The sequence below is a fragment of the Sorex fumeus genome, unplaced genomic scaffold (genome assembly GCF_029834395.1).
Source record: "Sorex fumeus unplaced genomic scaffold, SorFum_2.1 ptg000036l, whole genome shotgun sequence".
NCBI classification, from domain to species: Eukaryota; Metazoa; Chordata; class Mammalia; order Eulipotyphla; family Soricidae; genus Sorex; species Sorex fumeus.
Genome location: NW_026606093.1, coordinates 1,532,752 through 1,558,931, shown reverse-complemented (window position 1 = coordinate 1,558,931; position 26,180 = coordinate 1,532,752). Strand labels below are relative to the sequence as shown.

Genomic DNA, 26,180 nt, shown 5'->3' with positions numbered 1-26,180 from the left:
AAATAGCCGTCCAACATGGACAACATGTTCTTTATATCTTTATTATATAATAGGAGGCAGAAATTTATTTCCTGAGTCTGATAATTTTATTTCAAGTTCTTCAGTAGCCATGTAGATGTTTTAGTGAAAATCATGGAGTTTTAATATTACTTCTCAAATGGTAAATCTACTAAAATTCCATAATTCTAGAGCCTTCTGGATAACATGTAAAATCAGAAGGGAAAACTTTTTCTGGCTATCAAGAATTTGACAGAAGACCGACTGATTTTCCGAGGATGAGGCTAGTGAAAGGGTTGGTTTGGTGAGAACACAAAGACCAGCGCTCTGATCTTACAAGGTCTTTCCTCCTGGCACTCCTTTTTGCTCCTTAGGAAACTAATGACATTCCTGCTGTCCAACTTCTGTCCCACTAGATACAGTTGCTTGGTCCTCCTTCTGCACCCATTGGCAGCAGTCATCCAAGCAAACTTGTATCTATTGCATCATCCCAGATCTCTGGTTGTGGACCAGAGAGTCTAACCACCAAAGATTTGTGTAGATTCTATTACCCTTTGTTTGAGCGGGGCTAGTTTAGGACTCAAGCCTCATTGACTCCAAGGCTTTTCATCACACCCACACTTTAAATATTTAAAGGCTATGCATTTACTTTTGTTTGTTTTTATTTGAAGCTCACACCCAGCAGTGCCCAGGGCTCACTCCTGGCTCTGAGTTCAGGAATCACTACTGGTGGGGCCTGGAGGTGCATATGAGGTACCAGGAAATCCTTGTCAGATGAGTGCAAGGCAAGCACCCTACTCACTGCATTATCTCGCTGGCCCCAACTTTTTAATATGATTTTTATACTGCTGGCTTTCATTTAGTAAAGCATTGTTTTCTACTCATCCCTAACTAAGAAAGAAAAATTGATTGTATCCTTTGGAATCCTCTGAGAAGACAAGGATCTAAAGAAATAAAGACTTTCACCTTCATTTTGCAGACTGCCTGGGAGTTAATCTAATTTCATGAGTAGAATTTTCAGAGATGCAATAGAGAATAAGTATTTGCTTGTAGTTCTGAGGCTTTTTTGGTTGTTTTGTTTTTTAAATGTAAGAGCATTGCTATTTATTCAGCTATTGATTAGGCTGATTGAATTGAGCATGAACTCTATCTTACTTTTCCCCCCCTTTTTATAAATTTATTTATTGAATCACCGTGAGAGCAGTTACAAAGCTTTCAGGTTTAAGTCTCGGTCATACAATGATGAAACACCCATTCCCTTCACCAAGTGCCCATTTTCCACTTCCAAAAACCCCAGTATGCCCCCATCTCACACCCTCCCCCTACCTATGGGGCAGATGACTTCCACATTACTCTCTCTCTACTTTGATCACATTCAATATTTCGACACCAGACCCACCATTATTATTTGAGATTTTACCCCAACACTCAGATCTGCCTAAAAGGCAACTGTAGACAATTTGTTTTCTATTGCTGGTTATGAATAACATATGATGTTTGTATACAGTTTGGAATTCTGAAATTTTAACAATTAAATCTGGAGGGATTTCCGCCAAAACATGCTGGGTTCCGAGATTTCTTCCTGGGCCTCTGGGATCATGGCCGTTAAGCAGCTTGATCAGGAGCCAGAGAGGCTGTTTGTGGGTGGCGACCCTGGGTCTCGTTGGGGCGGGGAGGAAAGGGCCTCCAGTCTCAAGCAGTCTCAAAAAATAATAAGCAGAAAATATTATTGTTTAAAAATTTGTGTAAGTCAGGAAGAACCTTCTGCTCCTGTTTCTTCTTGAAATTACCTTGAAAGAAATGGGGGGGGGGGGGGAAGCTGAACACTCTGTGTGAGCCTCCTTAAATTCCTTAAGCTGAAACTCCATTTTAGCCCTTTTCTTTTTGTCTCCCTCCCCCACATCCCACCTCCTTTAACTTCTCGTTAAAAACAACAGCAAAATATTATTTTCTCCAGGTGATATCTAAATAATAGATGCATCGCACCTGTTGTGATTCTATATGTCATTTTCTGGACTAAATCATGTATTCGCTAAGTACTCATCTTATTGCACCTCCCTGCCCAATCCCTATCAACCCCAATCCTCCCAATTTTCTGTGTTCTTTGTTCATGTTACTCTCTTTTTAACTGGATAGCTAAATTAGTGTACAGTTCTATGGAAAATCAGTTTCGAGTTTTTTTCAGCTACTTTTGGCACGATAGCCCATGGGAGCCCCCCAAAAAATGAGATCTAGGAAACACAGCTTTAGGAAGCCAAACTCAGGCAGGTTGCTTTGATTTCTCCCTTGGTGGTAATTATAGTCTCTAAAGACTCCTGATGGTTAAAGCTGGAGAGACAGGATGGAAGGCTAGGAGCCCAACTTGCATTCAGTTACCCCAGTTCAATCCCTGGCATCCTATATGCATTCCCACCAAGTGCTGTCAGGGTTCATTCCTCAATACAGGGTCAAAAACACTGCCAGGTGTGCCCCCACCAAACAGAAAAGTCTACTGGTGGTAGAATTGGATATTTAACTATCTCTCAATCGTTCTCCATGGACACTGTTAAAGAAACAGTTAAAGAAATCATATGTTTTTTAACTCTTCTGTGAATTCCAATTATCTTTTAAAAGTTGATTAAAAATTAAAAGTTCATGAAAAATTATTTCGCACAAATGATATTTAATGCTTAATTATTTATTGGGCTGGAGCGATAGCACAGCGGGTAGGGCGTTTGCCTGCACACGCCCAACTTGGCCGACCCAGGTTCAATTCCTCTGCCCCTCTCGGAGAGCCCAGCAAGCTACCGAGAGTATCTCGCCCGCACGGCAAAGCCTGGCAAGCTACTTGTGACGTATGCGATATGCCAAACATAGTAACAACAAGTCTCACAAAGGAGACGTTACTGGGCCCGCTGGAGCAAATCAATGAGCAATGGGAGGACAGTGACAGTGACAATTATTTTATTTAATATCAAATAATTAAATATTTAATGATTTTATATGTACACCGAACATATTTATTGATTCTCTAGAGATCCATGAGAATCAAGTTAGATATATCAATCTTAAATGGTTTCTATCAAGAAAGATGATTCTTTTCTGTATTAAAGTCATTAATGATATGCTTAGTCCAAAAGGCAAGGAATTTAAGTGTATATAAGGTAAACTGGTCAAGCGATGTGGGGTTTGAAATTGCTAGAGAGATGTATATTCTATTTAAAGAAGACCTGCAAGATTACAGTCAAGTATCACAGAGATGAAGCTTTCTAAAAAAAATTGCTTGATTTAAATAAGTCCAGTGAGCTTATGTACAACTTTGCTCGAGCGGGCCCAGTAACGTCTCCATTGGAGACTTTGTTGTTACTGTGTTTGGCATATCGAATACGTCACGGGGAGCTTGCCAGGCCCTGCCATACAACTTGAGAAACAACTTGAGAAAGTGAATTCCATTCCTAAAATGAGTTTTGTTAAATTAATAATGAAAAAAAATTTGACTGTTTGGTCACACATGATCAGGGCTTACTCCTGGCTCTGCACTCAGGAATTTCTCCTTGTGATGCTCAGGGGACCATATGGAATGCCGGGAGGCAAACCGGGAAGCAAATCCCCTACCCAGTGTATCACTCCAGCCCCCTAAGGCAATAACTAGGCTTTTCCTGAGGTTATAAAATTTTAAGAAAAAAAATCTAAGATATATTGAATATGTCCACGTGTACTTCTCTGCTTCAGTAAATTTGACAAGAATATGAACCTTACATTAATAAAATACTTTCTCACCAGCCTAGTTATGGTAGCATTTTTTTTGTTCTTTGTGCTCCTGTGATCATGGAATATAGACTTCTCTGCTCTAATTCACCAGTACTGCATTTGGAAAATTCAAAATATGTACATCTGTAGAACTCTTTCTTCTTGAAATCTTCCAAATGCTGTTGTGCTTCACACTTCCTTTTGGTTTATTGAAATCCTTATTATATTTTCTGTTTAGCATTTTATTTCAATGTATGTAACAATATTGAGACTAATCATACTTGGGACCTTGAGGAAGTCTAGTAAGTAACAAGAGTCTGTTTATTTGGGTCAGAATCAACCAATAGGACATAATTTACAAATGGAGGCTAAAGATAGTGATTTTTAATATTACATCAAATATAGTGCTACCGTGCTACATCAAATGCTAATATTTGACAGGTAACTAGTAAGTCACTTGTTATTTTGATAAGCAAGAATGACAAAATAGATATTCAAGTAACTAGACTTATTGATATAGGAACATGGAGTTAGGCATAAAACTTATTCCTCTATAGTTGGCAAATTAAGACAATCACAGAGCCTCCTAATACAGAGGGAGAGCTTGCTCTAGAAGCCACTTCCACGGAAATGTGAGAAGAAAGGAATAAATGCATATTTGATTTTTTCTAAAGTAAGTTTTCAGGGGCTAGAGAGATAGTACAGAGGTAAAGCCATTCACCTTACATGTGGGCAACCAGGTTCAATCCCAGGCACTGAATTGGTCCACGGAGTAACAACCAGGAGTGATCCCCGAGCCCATAGCCAGAAGTAAGCCCTGAGCGCCAAACAGTGTGACCAACTCCCTCTCCTCTCAAAAATTTATCATCCATCTGCACCTCTCCTGAGAGGACATGAAGGAGAGAAAGGACATGGTACAATGTTACCATAATTCTATTCATAAGGAAAGCAACTTTGGGAATATGAAAGATGTTAATCCTCATCCTATCTCACATCTCTAACAATGTGTGGCAATGTATCCTTTCTCCATAAAGTCTTTGGCTAACTAACAATGTAGCATATTATCACAGTCTTTCTTCCACCTTCACAGGTTCTTTAAAAATAGCAGTACTTTCTTTTCTTTTTTTTAACAGTTACAATACATTACAAAATTATGTAAAATTTTGCATGAATCCTTGAAAATCACATTTATATATCCTGCATAATAGATACATTATAGAAACCACTGAAATTGTTTTCTTCATCCACTATGTGTACTTGCATGAGCACCCTGGTAGGTCCTCCTATCAGATGTGATTTTGTGGCTCCACGACCTGGCACTCTTAAAGTCCTTCTAAAGTCACGGAGCTCGAGTGGGCTGCCTGAGATTCCACGGAGGACGTACAGTCAAGGGTGGCACTGGCATAGCTGCCAGTCGCAAGTCACAATGCTGAACCACTAAGGCCAAGTTCTCCACCGGCGAGGCAAGCATCTGAGTGGTCTCTGCAAAGAGGCACCCCCTCCTTTGTCTGACTCGGGTCACCGTTCACTATGGGAGGAATGGAAGGAAAACCCACTAGTGAGAAGATTCTGGGAAACTTAGGGCAAGAGATCAGATCCTAAAGCAGAAAATCCTTTCCCCACCCAGTCTCTGTCTAAGCAGAATATCAGCTAGAGGTCAATTCAAATGCTAATGGAGGCAGCCAGCCAGCTTTACTCTAGGCAGTTCAAGGCAGAACAGAGAAAAAAGTGCAAAAAGTCAGGTAAGAAGTTAGAGGAAGAGGAGCTGGAGTGCTAGCAGATTGGGTAGGGCGTTTGCCTTGCACACAGCCGACCTGGATTCGATTTCCAGCATCCCATTTGGACCCCTGAGCACCGCCAGGGGTGATTCCTGAGTGCAGAGCCAGGTGCAACTCCTGTGCACCGCCAGGTGTGACCCCCCCCCCCAAAAAAAAAGTTAGAGGAAGAAAGCAAGCCAGCAGGAAGCAATGAAATACGTAGCAAGCTAAGAACAGCAGAACTTTTCCTCTTCTCCCCTCAAAGTAGCAAGATTTGGGGGCTGGAGCAATAGCACAGCGTGTAGGGCGTTTGCCTTGCACATGGCCGACCCGGGTTCGATTTCCAGCACCCCATATGGTCCCCTGAGCACCGCCAGGAGTAATTCCTGAGTGCATGAATCAGGAGTAACTAACTCCTGTGCATTACCGGGTGTGACCCAAAAAGCAAAAAAAAAAAAAAAGTAGCAAGGTTTCTCGGAAACCCACAGCACTCTAGGTACACTCCACACGCAAGCCATCATCTGTGGACACTCAGGCAGGCCCCAGGGACGCCTGCGGTATTGGGCAGATCATTGACGGGGACGTCCTTGCTTGTGATTTTCTGACCCAAGATAGGCCAGCATGCAGTGGTGGTCATGTCCGCACTGAAACCTCTATGTAGAATCACAGCAGTTCATTTCTGATAGGCCAGCATGCAGTTATGGTCATGTCCGCGCCGGAATCCTCTAGAACCACAGCAGTTCAAGCAGAAGGGGACAAAGCCCCTTGGGAGAAATTACCAGTAGAAGAGCTTGCAAGGACTTATCCTATTTTAGGTTTTTTTCCTCCCTTTTTCATAGATTATCGCTGGCACTTAGGAGATATGGAAAATTCTACATCGATACCCAGATAGTCTCTTTTGGGTTGCTTATTAAGACATCAGGAAGAGCCTCCTGCTAGATAGTTTAAATAAGGAATGTCTTGTTGACCTGTAACACCATGTGGCCCGAGTATAAGCTAGAGCACAGGGAAAGAGAGTCAGCGAATGTCAGTTTGCATTACCAGAGCTTTTTGCAGGTAACAAAAGAAATAGGATTATCAAAACAGAGGAGGCAGGAAAAATGCAAGATAATTAACTGTTTGATATCAGAAACAAAGAGTGTGTCACTAAGGTAGCCTATCCGCATGTCTGATAAGAAGATACTGCCTCCCTACCTCAGAACTAGCCTTGACCAAATATGGTAACATCTGACCACCTTAGGTTTCAACAACTTTGTTCATTTTGCTGGCTTATTATCAATAATGTATGAGGCTCCCATAACCATGCCACCAGACTCCACGCCGGCGGTTTTCACTCTGGGTGCCCCAGAGTGAGACAGGTGAGAGCCCTCCCCTCCCTAAGGGACCCAACCCTGGCAGCCGACCTCCACTACCCAACCACCACCACGCTCCAGACTGCTTTCCGGACTGTGCAGCCACTGACACATCATAAGACACTTCCTACCCATAATTTTCCATAATTACCACACCACACCACACCATACTTGATGGGGTTCAGACATTAGGCAACAAATTATAAATAAATATATATATATATATATATATATATATATATATATATAAAACTCTTGGAGAGCCCGGCAATCTACCAAGAGTATCCTGTCCCCACGGGCCGAGCCTAGCAAGGGCTACCTGTTGCATATTCGATATGCCAAAAACAGTAATAATAACAGGTCTCATTCCCCTGACCCTGAATGAGCCTTCAATCATTGGGAAAGACGAGTAAGGAGGGGCTGCTAAAATCTCAGGGCAGGAGGAATAGAGATGGCGCCTGCTCGAGTAAATTGACGAACAACGGGATGACAGTGATACAGTGCTACAGTGATCCAAAAACAGTAACAATGAATGGTCGTCATTCCCCTGATCCTGAAGGAGCCCCCAATATGTCATCAGGCTACACCAGCACGTGACAGGGATGAATGGAGACGTTACTGGGCCCGCTCGAGCGAATCGATGAACAACGGGGTGATAGAGATAGTGATAGTGATAGTGATAGTGATAGTGATAGTGATAGTGATAGTGATCCACTATGTCCAAATTTATTCACTCTCCTTTCCGCTTCCTTTTAGTTGCCACTAATTGGTTTTATTACCCAGGAGGGTTGTTTGTGTTTGTGTTTTAGTTCATCTATTTGTCTTCTCTATCTACCATATATTAGTGAAATCATGTGACCTCTCTCCATAATATCTTTTAGGTCCATTTGTGTTCTTGCAAACGGCAGGATTTTCAGTTTATTTTTTAATAACTGAATAGTATTCTACTTTGTACGCCTAACATTCTTCATCTCCAGTTACCTGTTCTATTGAACACTTAGATTGTTCCCAATCATTGTAAGTGAAGCTACAATAAACATGGGGATTCTGTAAATCTTTCTGAATTAGTGTTCTTGTGATTTCTAGGTAAATATCCAGAAGTATAACGACTGGATTAAATGGAATTTTTTGTTTTCCAGAAGAAGAATGGGTAAGCAGCAGAGTAGGCATTGATAAACGAATAAGTTCAGAGAACATTGGGCTATACATACTATGACTAATTATCTCCTTTCTGACCTTGGCATGATTAAGGAGGGATATGTCGTCTCTGGAGAATGACAGGTAGATCAAGGAGTTAGCGAGAAACAGAATTTCCCAGATAATCAAACCTTGAATGGTTTGCTACTGCTAGACCTTCCTTGCAAGAAAACAAACAAAGCAAAACAAACACTGTCCTCCTGTTGTTCATCGATTTTCTCGAGCTGGCCCAGTAATGTCTCCATTGTGAGACTTGTTGTTACTGTATTTGGCATATTGAATACGTCACGGGTAGCTTGCCAGGCTTTGCCGTGCGGGTGAGATACTCTCAGTAGCTTGCGGGGCTCTCCGAGAGGGGTGGAGAAATCGAACCCGGCTCGGCCGGACTGGCTGCACACAAGGCAAACACCCTACTCCTGTGCTATCGTTGGAGCCCTCCTTACAAGAAAGGGTGAAAGAAATTCTCTAATCCAAATAAAATATTTAAATAAAGCTTGCCAAAAATTGTAAAAGAAAATCAAGATATGAACCAAAACTAAAGACAAAATAATAATAACAAGTTACATCTCAGTAGTTAAATTTTGGTTTTTTGGGGTTTTTTTTTTTGCTTTTTTGTTTTTGTTTGTTTTGCTTTTTGGGTCACACCCAGCGACACTCAGCGGTTACTCCTGGCTCATGCACTCAGGAATTACTCTTCGCAGTGCTCTTCGCGGTGCTGGGAATCGAACCTAGGTTGGCCACGTGCAAGGCAAACGCCCTACCCGCTGTACTGTCACTCCAGCCCCAGTAGTTAAATTTTGAAAGATGGACTGAACTCTCCAACCAAAACAAAGTAGGGTGGACTAAAACTCAGAACAATTATGCTATTTATAAGAAGTCACTCAAATTACAAAGACTAAGACAAAGTGAAGGGGTCGAAAAACATGCCCTAAGATAACTGAAAACTTTAAAAGATAGATCCAGTATATTTATGAAGAAAATAGACTTGTGACCAAAAAATGTAGGAAGAGACAAAAGTAAACACTGTATAATAACAAAAAAGGTCAATATAACAGGAATATGTTTCATTTACTAATGTATTTTCATCCAACATAGCAGCACCATAATATATAAAGTAAATGTTGAGAGACATTGATGCACTACAATATAAAAAAATATTGACACACTACTTAAAGCAATGAACACATTATCCCTACAGAAAACTCAAACTAGAAACAATATCTAAGGGACAAATTGCTGGAGATGAACGTATTTATAGACAATTTCACTTCAAAACCAACAAAATGAAAATACATATTTTCAAGCATTGATGGAACATTTTCAAGAATATACTATTCCTTTTTTATTAACTCTTTCAGGATTAAGCATAGAATTTGTATTTGCAATTCTTTAGTTTTGCATTAAGTTTATGTATTGCTATAAAATTTCCTCTTAGTATTGCTTTTGCTGCACATTCTAGATTCTTACGATTTGTATCTTGATTTTCATTTGTCTTCAGATTCTTTTCATTTTGATCTTTAATTTTTCACTGACTCAGTAGTTGTTTAGTTACACGCTGTTTATTCTCCACCTTACTTGTGGGCTTTCTCTTTCTTCTTTAGGTTGAATTTTTAGTTTCAGATCAGTATGATCCAAAAAGATGCTTGAAATAATAAGGTAAAGGTAAAGGCCCTCCCGTTGATCGTCGATTTGCTCGAGCGGGCCCAGTAACGTCTCCATTGGAGACTTTTGTTGTTACTGTGTCTGGCATATCAAATACTCTCGGTAGCTTGCCGGGCTCTCCGAAATAATGTTCACCTTAATAATAGTGTATTGAGACTTGTCTGGTGTATCAACATTTAGATTAAAGAGAATCAGAATAAAGAGAAAATTTGAGCAGTCTCATCATGGTAGAAAATTGAAACTACTATAAAGAATCCCAAAAAACAAAAGTTCAGTACCAAATGGCTCCAGTAGTGAAGTGAGTAAAACTTTCAAATAACAATGAAAACCAATTCTTATAAAAGTAATTTATAAATTGAAAAAGAGAAGTTTTTAAATGAATTCTATGAAGCAAATATTATCTTGACTTAAGTCACACAAAAAAGAAAACTATAAAAATAAAAAAAAGTTATCTCATATATGTAGACCAATACAATATAAAAAAATACAAATGATGAATATAAATGCAAAGAAGTACCTAAACAAAATACTAGCAAACAAATCCATAAATGCATCAAATAAGCCATATACTTTGATTAAGTGGGATTTATTTCATTGCTGAAAGGATGGTTCAACTTACACAAATTAATATACTTGATAGACCCCATTAATAAAGAAGGACAAAAGTATCATATGATCCATTTGTGATTTTTTTTTTTTTTTGGTTTGGGGGCAATACCTGGTGGTGCTCAGGGTTTACTGCTGACTCTGTGCCCAGTGATCACTTCTAAAAGACCATATGTGATGCCATGGATCAACCCGATTCAGCTACATGAAGGCAAGCCCTTACCCATATCACTCTGACACTTGTGATTTTTTTAAAAAGTTAAAATGTAGGGGGCCAGAGCGATGGTACAGTGGGTAGGACGTTTGCCTTGCACGCGGCCAAATGAGTTTGATCCCCGGCATCCCATATGGTCTCCCCAGCACCGCCAGGAGTAATTCCTGAGTGCAGAGCCAGGAGTAACGCCTGAGCATTGTTGGGTGTGACCCCAAAAAGCAAAAAAAAAAAAAAAAGGTTAAAATGTATAAAGAGAAAAGATATCTACAATCAAGGCCCCATTAACAAACCCACAGCCAACATCATAATGAATGGGAAAAAACTTAAAGCATTTTCTAAGATCAAGAAGGAGACAAGGAAGCTGGAGAGACAGCACAGCGGAGAGGGTGTTTGCCTTGCACGTGGCCAACCCGGGTTCGATTCCCAGCATCCCATATGGTCCCCTGAGCACCACCAGGAGTAACCCCTGTGCATCGCCGGGTGTGACCCAAAAAGCAAAAAAAAAAGGAGACAAGGAGGTTCGGTCTCAGTATTAAAAGAGTATCTGTAGTCCTAGTAAGACTCAAATGAATAAGAGGTATAATAGATACCTAAACTGAAAAGTGAGAAGCAAAACTATCATTATTTACAGAATGCATGATAAAATATATATAGAAAAGCTCAAAGACTTGAGTAAAAAATATAAATTATTAATAAATGTAGTAAAATGACAGGCGAGAAAACACACAAAAATTTTGTTGTGATTCCTGCCTTTTGTGACATTCCTTTAGTTTGACAAGCCATTTTAGATTCCTTCACTTTAAGCCTGTCTTTATAATTTAAGTGAATCTTTTATAAGCACTAAATATAGTTTGTGTAAGTATATGTGTGAATTCGTCAGAAAACTGTATCTTTTGATTTGTGAGTTCAGTTTATATGTCAGTGGTTATTGGTATATGAAGACTAGCTACAGCCACCTTGTATTTTGTTTTCTGGTTTCTTATTCAACTTTGTGGGATCTTTCTTTCAACTTAGATCTGAGAACTCTTTTTAAAGTTTCATGTCTTGTAAGGTGTTTTCATCTCTCTCATACCTAAAAAGACAGTTTTGCAAGATAAAATAGCCTTAGCTGGAAGTGTTATGTTTGAATATTTTTAATATATCATTTCATTTTCTTCTGACTTGTAGAGTTTCTGGGGAAAAATGATGAAGTCTTTTGTATGTAACCTCCTTTTAATTTTTCCCAGCTGCTTTATTTTGTTGTCTTCAAATTTCACTGCAATGTATCTTTTTTAAAAATTTTTTAATTTTTATTAGTGAAACACCATGGAGTACAGTTGTAGACTTACAAATTTTTGTGCTTGGGCTTCAGTTATACAATGATCAAGTACCCATCCCTCCACCAGTGCCCATTCTGCACCAGCACTGATCCCAGTATCCCTCCCACACCCCCATCCCCCCATCCCACCCCTCCTCTGTGGCAGGGCATTCCCTTTTGTTCTCTCTCTCTCTCATTGGGTTTTGTGGTTTGCAAAAGAGGCAATGGGTGACAATCATGTTTGGTCTATATTCTACTTTCAGCATGCTTCTCCCATCCTGGGAGGATCCTCCCAACACCCTTTATTTGGTGCTCCCTTCTCTATCTGAGCTGCCTTTTCCCCTAGCATGTGTGGCTGGCCTCCAAGCCATGGAGCAAAACTCCTGGTACTAATCTCGGCCACTCTTGGGTGTTAGTCTCCTATTTTGTTACTTTATATCCCCCAGATGAATGCAATCTTTCTGTGTCTATCCCACTCTTTCTGACTCATTTCGCTTAACATGATACTTTCCATGTGGTACCACTTGTATGTAAAATTCATGACTTCGTCTTTTCTAACAGCTACATAGTACTCCATTGTGTAGATGTACCAACGTTTCTTTAACCAGTCATCTGTTCTCGGGCATTCAGGTTTTTTCCAGATTCTGGGTATTGTAGAGAGTGCTGCAATGAACAAACAATGCAGATGTCACTTCGACTACACTTTTTTGCCTCTCTGGGGTATATTCCCTGGACTGGTACTGCTGGGTCAAATCACTGCAATGTGTCTTGATGTATATATCTTTTTACATTTAGATAATCAGGTTTTGTAGTTTCGGCATCCAATGTTGCTTTTCCTGATGAAGGAAATAATTGCCACAGTTTCTTCAGTTTTTTGGAGGGTGGTGGGGGATTGTTTGTTGTTTGTTTGGTTAGTTGTTGGGGGCCACATGCAGCTTTGTTCAGGCTTCACTTCTAAGAAGGCCTCCAGCGGCCAGATGTTGTGCAGAGGATTCAACCCGGGTCAGCAGCAAACACAGCAAACACCTCACCTGATGTCTCAGGCCCCATCACTATCTTTTTCTTTCTCCCTTTTTTTCTTCTTATTTTGAAGCCAGGCCTGGCTGTTCTCAGAGCTGACTCATGGTTCTGCACTCAGGCACCACCCCTGGTGGGTTTCGGGAGCCATATCGGCCAGAGGCTGAACCCGGTCCAACTATGTCAAGGCGAGCACCTTACCTACTCTATTGCCTTTCCAGCCCTCTTATTTTTTTTACTTACATCATACTTCTTCCTCTTCCATCAAGATTATTAATTTAGAACTATCTTTGAACTCGCTCATTCCTCCATTTGTTGTTTTGTTTCCATGACTTACTCTAACCCTCATTTATTAAGTTTCCACAACTTGACTTTCTTTTCATATTTAAAGCTTTATTTCTACCCCTTGTGTTTTATACCCAAGTTTATTAACTTCTTTCTGAGTTTTGTTTTTTATCTTTTTGATTAGCATTTTACTAATTAGTTCTATGAGTATTTTATTAGTATTTTAGTTCTTTTGCATCACTTTCTAAATTTTCTTCTAGCTTCCTCCTCCAGTTTATTGTAGCAATTTTGAACTTTCTATCCGATCAGGAAAACACAATCTCCCATACTTTTGAGGTAGGGTAAGGAGAATGCTCTGTCTGTGAGAACTCATATTCCTCTGAGAGCTGAAGATGCCAGGTATTACATAATTTTATCTATTTTTGTTACTGTAAACGTCCCTATTTAAAAATCTGGGTCAACAACTTGAACCACAACCACAACAATTTGATCTACTACAGTAGTGTATAGTCCCAAGTGACAGAATCTTATTCTTTTTGTAACTAAATATTCCATCATATTAAATTTCTGGATTTTCTTTTTTTTTCTTTTTGGGTCACATTCAGCGATGCACAGGGGTTGCTACTGGCTCTGCACTCAGGAATTACTCCTGGCAGTGCTTGGGGGACCATATGGGATGCTGGGGACCAAACTCTGGTTGGCTGCGTGCAAAGCAAATGCCCTACCCACCGTGCTATCACTCCAGCCCCATATTTTATTTACTCATATATCCATTGCTGAATATTTAGGTTATTTCCATAGCATGGTTATTGTAAATAAAACTGCAATTAATATGTAGATGTGTATAACTTTTCAAATTTTTTTTTTACTTTTTCTTGAATCACTGAGAGATAGACCCTTACGAAGCTGTTCATGATAGGATTTCAGGAGCGATAGCACAGCAGTAGGGCATTTGCCTTGCACGCAGCCAGCCGGCCGAGCCAGGTTCGATTCCTCCGTCCCTCTCAGAGAGCCCAGCAAGCTACCGAGAGTATCTCACCCACACGGCAAAGCCTGGCAAGCTACCCATGAAGTATTCAATATGCCAAACACAGTAACAACAAGTCTCGAAATGGAGACGTTACTGGGCCCACTCGAGCAAATCAATGAACAACAAGAGGACAGTGACAGTGAATATTCCAGCACCCATCCCTCCACCAGTACCAGTGTCCTCAGGTTACCTCCCATCACCCCCACCCCTGCCTGCCTGCCTGCTTCTATGGCAAGTGCTTTTCTTCTCTCTCTCTCTCTCTCTCTCTCTCTCCCCCGCCTTTTGGGCATTGTGGTTTGCAATATTGATACTGAAAGTTTATTAAGAATATCCCTTGGGCTGGAGCGATAGCACAGTGGTAAGGCGTTTGCCTTGCATGCCACCAAGATGGCCGACCCGAGTTCGATTCCTCCGCCCCTCTCGGAGAGCCCGGCAAGCTGCCGAGAGTATTCGATATGCCAAACACAGTAACAACAAAGTCTCCAATGGAGACGTTACTGGGCCCGCTCGAGCAAATCGATGAACAACGGGAGGGCCTTTACTTTACAAAATCTCCAATGGATATTAGTCTTCTACATTATATTTTTTATATACCACAAATGAATGTAGTCATTCTATATCTCTTCCCCTCCTTCTGACTTACTTCATTCAGCTTGATATTCACCATGTCCATTCACTTATAAGCAAATTTCATGACTTCATTTTTCCTAACAGCTGCATAGTATTGTATTGTGTAGATATGCTATATTTTCTTTATTCATTCATATGTCCTTGGGCACTCAGGTTCTTCCCAGGTTCTGGCTATGGTGGACAGTGCTGCAATGAACATAGGAGTGCAGATGGTGTTTCTGCTGTGTGTTTTTGGGCTCCCAGAGTATATGCCCAGAAGTGGTATTGCTGGGTCAAATGGGAGCTCAATTTCTAGTTTTTTGAGAGACATCCATATTGTTTTCCAAAAAGGCTAGACCAGTAGGCATTCCCACCAACAATGAAGGAGAGTCCCTTTATCCCCGCATCAACGCAAACACTGATTGGTTTTGTTCTTTTGGATGTGTGCCAGTCTTGGGGTATGAGATATTCCATTGCCGTTTTTATTTGCATCTCCCTAATACTTAGTGCTGAAGAGCATTTTTTTTCATGTGTCTTTTAGCCATTCAAAATTCTTCTTTGAGAAAATTTCTGTTCACTTCATCGCCCCGTTTTCTGATGGGATTGAATTTTTTTTTCTTGTAGAGTTCAACCAGTGCCTGTATATCTTTGCTATAAAACCTTTTATCAGAATAGTCACAAATCACAAATCATCCTGTTATTCGTCGATTGCCTCGAGCAGGCCCCAGTAACGTCTCTTTCATCCTAGCCCTGAGATTATATTCAAGGCTCTTTAGGAGAATGAGACCCATCATTGTTACTGGTATTTGGCATATTGGGTACGCCACGGGGAGTTTGCCAGACTCTGCCCTGTGGGCAGGCTACATTCGGTAGCCTGCCAGTTTGTCCAAAGTAGGAATGAGATAATAAGATGTCATAATAAGATGTCGCGCTGCCGCGAATAAGCGCGAATAGTATGGGGTAAATATCCTTTCCATTATGTAGGCTATCTATATCGCCTGGTCACTGTTTCTTTTGAGATGCAGAAGCTTCTTAGTTTAACACAGTCCCATTTGTTTATCTTTGCTTCCACTCAATGGCATTTCATCTTTAAAGATACCTTTAGCTTCAATATTGTGGAGGGTTTTGCCAACCTTTTCTTCAATGTACCTTATGGATTCTGGTCTGATGTTCAGATCTTTAATCCACTTTGATCTGACTTTTGTGCATGGTGTTAGGTAGAGGTCTGAGCATGTAGCTGTCCAGTTTTGCCAGCACCACTTGTTAAAAAGGCTTTCCTTGTTCCACTTCATATTCCTTGCTCCCTTATCAAAGATTAAATGACCATATATTTGAGGTGTGTGTAAGGATATTCAACCCTATTCGTTGGTGCACAGATCTGTCTTTATTCCAATACCATGCTGTTTTAATTATTACTGCGTTGTAGTACAGTTTAAGATTGAGGAATGTGATGCCTCCCATCTTTTTCCCCCCAAGAATTGCTTTAGCTATTCATGGAGGTTTATTGTTACATATGACTTCCAGGAGTATTTTATCAATTTCTTGAAAAATGTCATGGATATCTGGGAAGGGGGGCGGTAACCGGCTGATCCTTCACGCCCTACCGAGGTCACGAGTTGCCCCCCACAAGCATCTCTCCAGCACAGCCATAACACCTGATGCACAGAAACCAATCTTGTAATTATCTGGCTCTTTGCAGAAATCCAAAATTGCGAGGCAGCTATTGCGGCCACACAAGATTATATGATTCTCATATCCAGCTATAGAAAACAAAGTATTTCACAATGCCTTTTCAGCAATTCTGATTGTTGCGGGGGGGGGGGGGGGAGGTGAGGGGATTCTAAGCAATAATGGTGCATCTTTTGTCGAAATGATGAATGTAATCAATGTAGAGAAGAGTTAAGTGGAAATTATCTGCCTCAGGCATTGGGTGGGGTGGGAGGGGGTATATTGGGGTTCTTGGTGGTGAAATGTGAGTACTGGTGAAGGGAAAGGTGTTTGATTATTTTATGACCGAGACTTAAACCTGAAAGCTTAGTAACTTTTCCCACAGTGATTCAATAAATAAATATAAGACAATAAATAAATAAATAAAACTATGAAAAAAAAAGTAAGGTGGAGTTCATGCCCAATTCAATCAGCTAATCAGTGGCTGAATAAATAACAGTATACTCCTACATAAAAAAAAAAAAGAAAACACCTAGAAAAATGGCAAAATGGCAGTAAATACATGCATTCAATAATTACCTTAAATATCAATGACTTGAATTCAATTAAAGGCAAAGGAGACCCTCAAAGATTAATAAATAATGACCTCATGTAAAAAACAAAAAAGAAAAAAGAAAAAGAAAAATGTCATGGATATCCCGATAGGGATTACACTGAATCTTTATAATGCTTTAGGGAGTGTTGCTATTTATCTTTTCAATTCAGTGTTTTTATTTTCTTCAGATAGGGCTGCAGTGATAGCACAGTGGGTAGGGCATTTGTCTTGCACGCAGCCGACCTGGGTTCGATTCCTCCACCCCTCTCGGAGAGCCCAGCAAGCTGCCAAGAGTATACAGCCTGCACGGCAGAGCCTGGCAAGCTCCCCATGGCGTATTTGATATGCCAAAAACAGTAAGAACAAGTATCATAATTTGTTGTGAAACGTTACTGGTGCCTGCTCGAGCAAATCGATTTTCTTCAGATACATACCCAGGGTGGAATATCTGAATCCTATGGTAGTTCCAGCCTTAAAATGTGTGTGTGTGTGTGTGTGTGTGTGTGTGTGTGTGTGTGTGTGTGTGTTGGGGGAGGAGAGGTAGGGGGACTTCTCACTTCCAATTCTGGAGTGGTTGTACCAGTTTACTTTTTTACCAATAGTAGAATTATTTTTTCTCCACATCTTAGAGATCCTTTTTTATTTCTTACCCTTTTTATATTAGGCGATCTCACAGATGTGAGGTGACAGCTCATTGTGGGGACGTTCTGCATTTCTCTGGTGCTTAGTTAAACATCTATTCACATAACTATTGACTGATAGTTATCAGTATCTACACTGGAAACACTCAAAAGGAGAGAGAGCAAAAAGGAATGCCCTGCCACAGAGGTGGAGTGGGGTGGAGGGGACAGGGTGGGCGTGGTGGGACCATTGGTGGTAGAAAATGGGCACTGGTGGAGGGATGGGTACTTGATCAATGTATGACTGAAACGCAAGCACGAAAGTTGTAAGTCTATAACTGAACCTCACAGTGATTCACTAATAAAAATTCTTAAAAAAATAAAAAGAATGGTAACAAAAAAAATTTTTTTTAAATAAAAGGATAAATTTTATGATAAAAAAAAAGATCACCTGCTTTTTTTAAAAAATTTTTTGTGTTTTGGGCCACACCTGGTGGTGCTCAGGACTTACTCCTGCTCTGTGTTCAGGGATCATTCCTGGTGGGGTTCAGGGAACTATATGGGATGCCAGGGATCAAACCTGGGCTGGACCCATGCAAGGCCAGACCCTATCTGCTATAATACCTCTCAGACCCATCTTTTGCCATTTTAAAATTAGATTGTTTTTTTTTTACTATTAGGTCATATGAGTGTTTCTTTGTGTATTTGCATATTAACTGCTCATCAGATACATGATTGGCAAAGTCATGCTCTCACTCAGATGTCGCTTTCCACTTGCTGGTTTCCTTTGGTGAACAAAACTGTTTTCTTTTTCATGTCGTTTGACTTGTTTATTTTGTTTTGTTTTCTTTTCCTTTTCTTTTTTTTTTTGGTGTCAAATCCAAAAAGGTATCACAAGACCAATATCAAAAGCGTTTACTGTATTTTCACCTATGCCCATATTTTCTTGTAGTTTTATGATTATATCAATTTGAAATTAGTCTGTGTATATGATGTAAGATAGGTTTTCAGTTTCTTTTTCTTTTTTCTTCTTTTTTTTTGCATACAGCTGTCCATTTCTCACAATGTTGTTATAAATTAGTGAGTTTCTGTGCTCTGTGATGTTAAAAAAATAATGTTCCTTCCCCACTATCCATTCTTGAATACTTTGTCATAAAGTCCTTGCAACATCTGTATTAGTTTATTTGCAGTTTCTATTCTGTTCCACTCTATGGATGTGAGCTTATATATCTGCTTTATGTCAATACACACTGCCTCAATTACTATATCTTTCTGGTATATTTTGAAACCAGGAAGCATAATAACGTGCCTCTAACTTTGTTCTTATTTCTCACAACTTCTTTGATTATTTGGTGTTGGATAACATTGATTTATCCTTGCTCCTTCCTCAGGGAGCTTAGGTTTATTGAGCTACTCCCACTACAGTACTCCTGAGGCACACCCAGTTCCAACAAGCATTAATCATCCTACAATGCTTTTCTCTTTCCTTTATGTCACTTGCATGGTTTATTTAGCAATGTCCCTTTTTTAAGACAGAGGAAGACAGTTGCTCTGTGCTTTTGTAACATGGGCGTTAACTAACTCCGAATAATATTTATTCCTGGGCATCCAGCATAATTACTTGACTTAAGCCTCAGTTGCCCTTACTTCCTCACACCCCCAAAACAAGAAACCCAGAGAGGGACAAGCATGGACCCAGAGCAAGCTGTAAGCTACCCTAGCATTGGAAAGGGACCAGCTAAATGCCATAAGAAGTATAAGCTAAAAGCATGGTCGTGGAGCAAACCGTGTCATGACCCAAACAGAAGTAACTGAATAAGGACCCTGCTGGATTAGGAAAGACTAACCTGGCCTGAGGACTGTAGTCTGGGACATATAGCAAGATGTCCCCAGGAAGAGCTAAGTTTTAAGCTTAATATATCTCTTACTGTGCTCATACAAAGTAACTAGAAATATTAGTAAGAAGTAAATTTCCTATGATTGTTTAAATGGACTACATGCTGGGGAAAGGAGACAGCAATACACCCTAGATGGAATCCCACCCCTGAGTGGATCTCCTAGTAATCTGGAGTGCTGAACCCTCAGATGAGACCTTGTTCTTGAGTTAATCTCCTAGAACTTCCCCTGAAGGAATGGCTTTACCTCTGCTTGTTGATATGACAATGTTCAACCCTACCTATGTGTACCCCCACCCTTCACGATTTCTATATAACTATGCTGTAAGGGGAAAGAGGAGACTAGGAAGATGGAACGACGATGACTCTGACTACTACTATGATGACAGGGAAGATGATGACGACTGAGACTATGAGGACTATGACTGTGACTACGAAGATGATGATGGGAAAAGAGAAGAAATTACTATGTGTAAGGGGGAGATCAAACTATGTTGGAGAGGAGAGAGAAATAAATTGTCTAACAACCAGCCTGGGGCCCAGTTCATTTCTCCATTCCCCAGGTCTTTCGTCCGTCCGTTGCCATAGGTCACCTAGGGGAACGGTTCTCGGCCACCAAATGTTCTTGTCCTGAACCTCCCATGTTTTTTTTTAATTCATAATTTAGTACCTTTTTGGTTCATATGAAGTTTAGGACTGTTTGTTCTATTTATGTGAAAAGTACATATTGAAATGTCAATACATATTGCACTGAACCTGTAAAATGAGTCTATCATATGAGCATTACAACAAAAATTACATTTTACAAGTTTAAGGTTAGTTTTGCAAATTTCACGGCTACAATTTCTATGATCAATCTTAGAATACTGAAGAAAAAATATTTGCAAGAACATGTCTTATGTTTTAGTATAGAGTCTGGCAAGCCACCCGTGACGTATTTGATATGCCAGCCACAGTAACAACAAAATCTCCAATGGAGACGTTACTGGGCCCGCTCGAGCAAAATCGATGAACAACGGAAGAGCCTTTACCTTTACCTTACCTATGTCTTATGTTAAAAATATGTTTATCTACAGCTAAAAGAATGTTTTTATAATATCTTGTCAGTATTTCTTCAACTAATAGCAAAGAGGGAATGCCATGTTCAAATCAAGCTACTGAAACTCAGTTTGTGACCACTAAGAGTTCCCAAGCATGCCACAGTCCCTAGCACCATCAGATGTAGCCATATGGCTCCTGAGTACTTCAAAGTTTAAGCCTCATGACTCCGAGTACCGTGGGGCCAAACACTCCATTTCTAGACAGAACACCAAATGGTCAGACCTATACACTTCCCCAGGTGAGCATTGCTGAGTGTTCCTGTTCCTCAACTCCCATCCCATTCCCAAGTGACTGCCTGTGCCCTCTATAAAGCTAAAATAAAAGACTTGAGGTTAAAACATTTACAATTTTTTTTGTGTTTTCATAGGGGCACACCTGGTGGTATTCAGGCCTCACCTTCTCTGGGGTGACTGGAGTGTCATGCAGTGTCAGAGATTGAACGAAGAGCCAAGAATGGTAGGCATGTGCTCTACTATCTCAGCCATATTCTTGACCCAAAATATACCCACTTTAGGAGTACAAAACAAATATTAAATGGGATATGTGTCATATAAGATTGGTATCTATATTATAAAATGTGATATAATTATTAATAATATTATGTACACATCATCACTAATGGTACAAATGTAAAGTAATTAAAAAGATTATCAGATAAAACTTTTCTTCCAGATTGGTATACCTGCTCAGACCACTCTCACTGGATCAGTTCTTCTTCAAACACCATGGGATTATCCACGTTATTTGCCACAGTGATTATGTAACAAATATCATTACCAGAAGAGCAAAAGAATGAGGTAGGATGTGATTTTCAGGATAATGTTCAATTTGTTTAGACAAATGCTCCATTTGATTAATTCCCAGGGTAGTTAATAAGGAACTAGATTCCAGGTATCAAATAATTATTTCTGACATAAAGATCCACAATTAATCATTTATATTTCTATAGATCCTAATAATTCCTCAACTCTGTTTCTTCTGGAAAAGTCTTATGCTTCTCTGGAGTGTAATTCACTGATTTCCTTTGCTCAGTTTCTGATCTCAGCCGCAACATATCCATTGGATCCATGCTTCCAAGCAACATATTTAATTAAACGGGGTATTTCGCCCCCTTGCTAAAGTTCTAGATCTAAGTTGTAAGATAGCATCGCAAAGTAGAAATGTAAAAGCACACAGTAAAATTACAGATGTTAAGTAATCTAAAAGTTGGAAACATGGGGAAAAGGTCAGGCTGGAGTGATAGCACAGTGGTGGGGCATTTGCCGTGCACACAGCCGGCCCGGCCGAGACCGGTTCAATTCCTCGCCCCTCTTGGAGAGCCCGGCAAGCTACCAAGAGTATCTCGCCCGCACGGCAAAGCCTGGCAAGCTACCTGTTACGTATTGAATATGCCAAACACAGTAACAACAAGTCTCACAATGGAGACGTTACTGGGCCCGCCCGAGCAAATCGATGAACAACGGGAGGACAGTGCTACAGTGCGGCGCAAGGGGAAAAGGTAAAGATGATGCAATGGTCTCTACCAAACTAGTCCTGTCCTGTCTTGTCCTCCCGTTGTTCATCGATTTGCTCGAGCAGGCCCAGTAACGTCTCCATTTTTGAGGCTTGTTGTCACTGTGTTTGGCATACCTGCTTTGCCGTGCAGGCGAGATACTCTCAGTAGCTTGCCGGGCTTTCTGAGAGGGGCAGAGGAATCGAACCCGGCTTGGCTGGGCTGGCTGCGCACAAAGCGGACGCCCTACTGCTGTGCTATCGCCACAGCCCACCAAATTAGTACAAGAGAAAATCACCTTGAGGGACTCCAGATCTAAAAAAAGGGGCACAGGCAGTCATTTGGGAAAGTTTGAAGGACATGGAGAAGAGAAAAGGGTCCAGTCAGAGGTAGATGAACAGAAGCTATCTTTCACTGCTGATGAGGAAAGGAAAGGAAGACATGAGAACTGGGGGGAAATGGGGACTGTAACAGGATTGAATGATAGTTTATAGAAAAGAGAATAGGATAAGGAAAATAAATGACGGTTTAACAGAACTAGAAATTAAGAGGATATTGTGAGCCATTGAAATGCATCTGAAAATGGAAAATTACATCAAAAACACCTAATTTCAAAATATAGAGATTTCATATGAAAACTAATGACTTCCCAAAAGTTACATAAAATATGACAGACAATTCAAGGGATCTGAGAGACAGTACTGTGGGTAAGGCACTTATCTTGTGCACAGTCCGTGTGAGTTTGATTCCCAGCACCCCAAGCACTGTCAGGAACGCAAATCCAGGAGCGAGCCCTGAGCACTGCTGGGTGTGGCTAAGAAAGAGAACCACAATTATATATATTTATGTACATTTATATATTTTATATATTTAATATAAAATAAGTAATGTCACATTTCATTTAATACTTATTTTATATTAATTTTATATTATATATAAATTCAAAATTATCATTTTCTGAAGATGGCCAAAAAACCAGGATTTGCTGCTTATTCTAGAAAAATAGAAATGTGTTAAAGTTCTCTGCGGGTTCATACCAGAAAGGTTATATTTTTATATTTGTGCTCTATTCATAGTTTCCTTGTTCTCAGAGGGATGACTGAATCCTTTCCATCCAATGAGGTGTAGCCCTAAGTTTCAGTCTCAGCCGGAAAACTGTCTCCTGTTAAGAAACGATGCAAGACTTCACACCCAGACAATATCTCCAGCATGTAGCAGCAGTAAGCTCAGGCAGAGTGAGTCTAAGGAGAGACAACACGACTGAGACAAGCTGAGCATAACTGTCCATAAAGAAAGATACTTTCCGGGGCCGGAGCCATAGCACGGCGGGGAGGGCATTTGCCTTGCACGCGGCCAACCTGGGTTTGATTCCCAGCATCCCATATGGTCACCCGAGCATCGCCAGGAGTGATTCCTGAGTGCAGAGCCAGGAAGAACCCCTGAGCGTTTTTGAGTATGACCCAAAAAGCAGAAAGAAAGAAAGAAAGAAAGAAAGAAAGAAAGAAAGAAAGAAAGAAAGAAAGAAAGAAAGAAAGAAAGAAAGAAGTTTTCTATCAAGAAAAATTACATGGTTCGTTTTTTTTGGGGGGGTGAATGACGTTTTGAGTCATACCCAGCGATGCTAAGGGATTAATCCTGGCTCTGCACCCAGGAATTAGTCCTGGCAGTGTTCAGGAGGCCACATGGGATGCCATAGATCAAAGTCGGTCAGTTGCATGCAAGGCAAATGGACCTAGTGTACTATCACTCCAGTCGCCAAAAATACATTTTAAAAAATCTCTCAAGTGCTGCCTAAATTTGATCCTTTGTATGTGAAGAGGAACATCTGACTCTGGGGCCAAGTGAGTAATTAACATCATCCTAAAGCTCTCTCTTAGATGCTTTCTCTGTCCTTCCTCAAACAGCACTCAAAGTGTGGATCAGTGCAATGGCAGCACGGTGACAGAGTTTATCCTCGTGGGCTTTGAGCAGAGCTCCCTTTCCACCAGGACATCGCTCTTTGTCCTCTTCCTAGCCCTCTACAGCCTTGCCATGGCCATGAATGTCCTCATCATCTTCATCACCTGGACAGATCCCAGGCTCAGCAGTCCTATGTACTTCTTCCTTGGCCACCTGTCCTTCTTGGACGTCTGCTTCATCACCACCACCATCCCGCAGATGCTGATCCACCTGGTGGTCAAGAACCACGTTGTCTCTTTTGTGTCTTGCATGACCCAGATGTACTTGGTCTTCTTCGTGGGTGTGGCTGAGTGCATCCTCCTGGCTTTTATGGCCTATGATCGTTATGTTGCGATATGCCACCCTCTTAACTATGCCCAAATCATGAGCCAACAGGTCTGCGTGAGACTAGTGAGTACCGCCTGGTTCTTTGGGCTCATCAATGGCATCTTCCTCGAGTATGTATCATTCCGGAATCCCTTCTGTAGAGACAACCATGTAGAAAACTTCTTTTGTGAGGCTCCCATCGTGATTGCTCTCTCCCACGGAAACCTCCAGTTCATCATGAAGGTCTTCTTTGTTGACGCTATTGTGGTGCTTCTCAGTCCCATGGCACTCATTGTCATCTCTTATGCCCGCATCCTGGCTTCCATCCTTGGCAGAGCCTCCTCTTCAGGTGGTCGAGGAAAGACTTTCTCCACGTGTGGCTCCCACTTGACTGTGGTCATATTTTTCTACACCTCAGCCATGTTTTCTTACATGAACCCTCGCAGTACACACGGCCCTGACAAAGACAAACCTTTGTCCCTCCTCTACACAATCATCATCCCTATGTGTAACCCCATCATCTACAGTTTTCGAAACAAAGAAATGAAGAGGGCCATGGTGAGGGCCCTTCGTAGGACTCTGTCTGGTCCAGGAAGACTCTGTTTAAAAATAGTCCTGAAATGGAAACACCCCTCTGAGCCCTAAGAGTGGAATAAGTCTCTAAGATTCAAAGGCACCGAACTCCCTTCCTACTAGGCTCCAACCTGAAAGTTACTTTTGACGTCTAGTGTTCATCTCTCTGACTTCACAGTAAGCATTGTTTTCTCCTGAAACTTATTCCGCTGCCTAAGTTTTGCCTAGATGCTTTATAATAAATTGTTTTTCTCTTTCAGCTTACCATGTTTTACTGTCTTTCTTCCACTCCATTTCATTTCCTAGATTCGCCTTTTATTGCATGTTCCTATGTGAGAAAAATACGAAAGAAATAAGAAAGAGGAATTAGGGAGAAAGACGTATTGACATTAAGAAGAGTAAGAGAAGGCAGATAAATAACTCATTAGCCTGATCACTTTCTGTGTGTGCTGGCGGTGTGGTATGCTCCCTGGCACTGCATTGTTCATTGAGCACCACCAGGGACAATGCCTAAGCACTGCACTGGAAGTAGCCCCTGGCTACCACAAAGGAAGGACGGAAAAGAAGGACAGAAAGAGGAATGGGAGGAAGGAAGGGAGGGAGGAAGAGAGAAAGGAAGTCACAAATCAAGAAAACTTGAGGATACGTAGCCTGAACTCCATCTTCTTTGCTTCCGTTGGCCAGGGAAAGAGAATTTGTGGTGTGCTGACACTGTATTCAATTTGTGATATTTGCATGTTTTGGTGAAAGAGCAGGTGGAGGAGGCCAGTGTATCAAACCCCTTCTGTCTCTGCTTTTTCTAGTTTCTTTATGCAACACATGCATAATTTTGACAAGAAGGCTATCTTCACTAGAGAGGAATTTACATCGGAAATAAGTTAAAAAGAGACAACGTTCTTATGAAAGACTGCTTTTACACTTGGGGCATCTAAAGTAGAGTGTATCGCAGATGTGAGCAAAACGCAATCCTTGAGATAAAAATTGAACACTCATCTACATGGATAGATCTGGAGAGTACTATACCGAGTAAAGCTAAATATGAGAGCGACGGTGCAGAATGTTCTCCCTCATATGTGAGATATAAAGACATACATTAAGGAAGTAACAAATGCCTAAACACAAAAGACACTGAGAACTGGTCTTCAGTAGGAAGCTGGGGGACTGGCAGGGAGGGGCAGGCTTGATGGAAAGGGTAGCACTGAGACAATGGTGGAGAGAA

General features: G+C 40.8%; 1 protein-coding gene across 1 annotated transcript; it reads left to right on the top strand.

Annotated features, from left to right (window-relative positions):
- Positions 1-21,845: 21,845 nt before the first annotated feature.
- LOC130027102 (olfactory receptor 10AD1-like) lies at positions 21,846-25,033 on the top strand. Its single transcript, XM_056117758.1, has 2 exons — positions 21,846-21,856; positions 24,028-25,033. Exons 1-2 carry the CDS (start codon positions 21,846-21,848, stop codon positions 25,031-25,033), a joined length of 1,017 nt encoding a protein of 338 aa, XP_055973733.1.
- Positions 25,034-26,180: the final 1,147 nt, after the last annotated feature.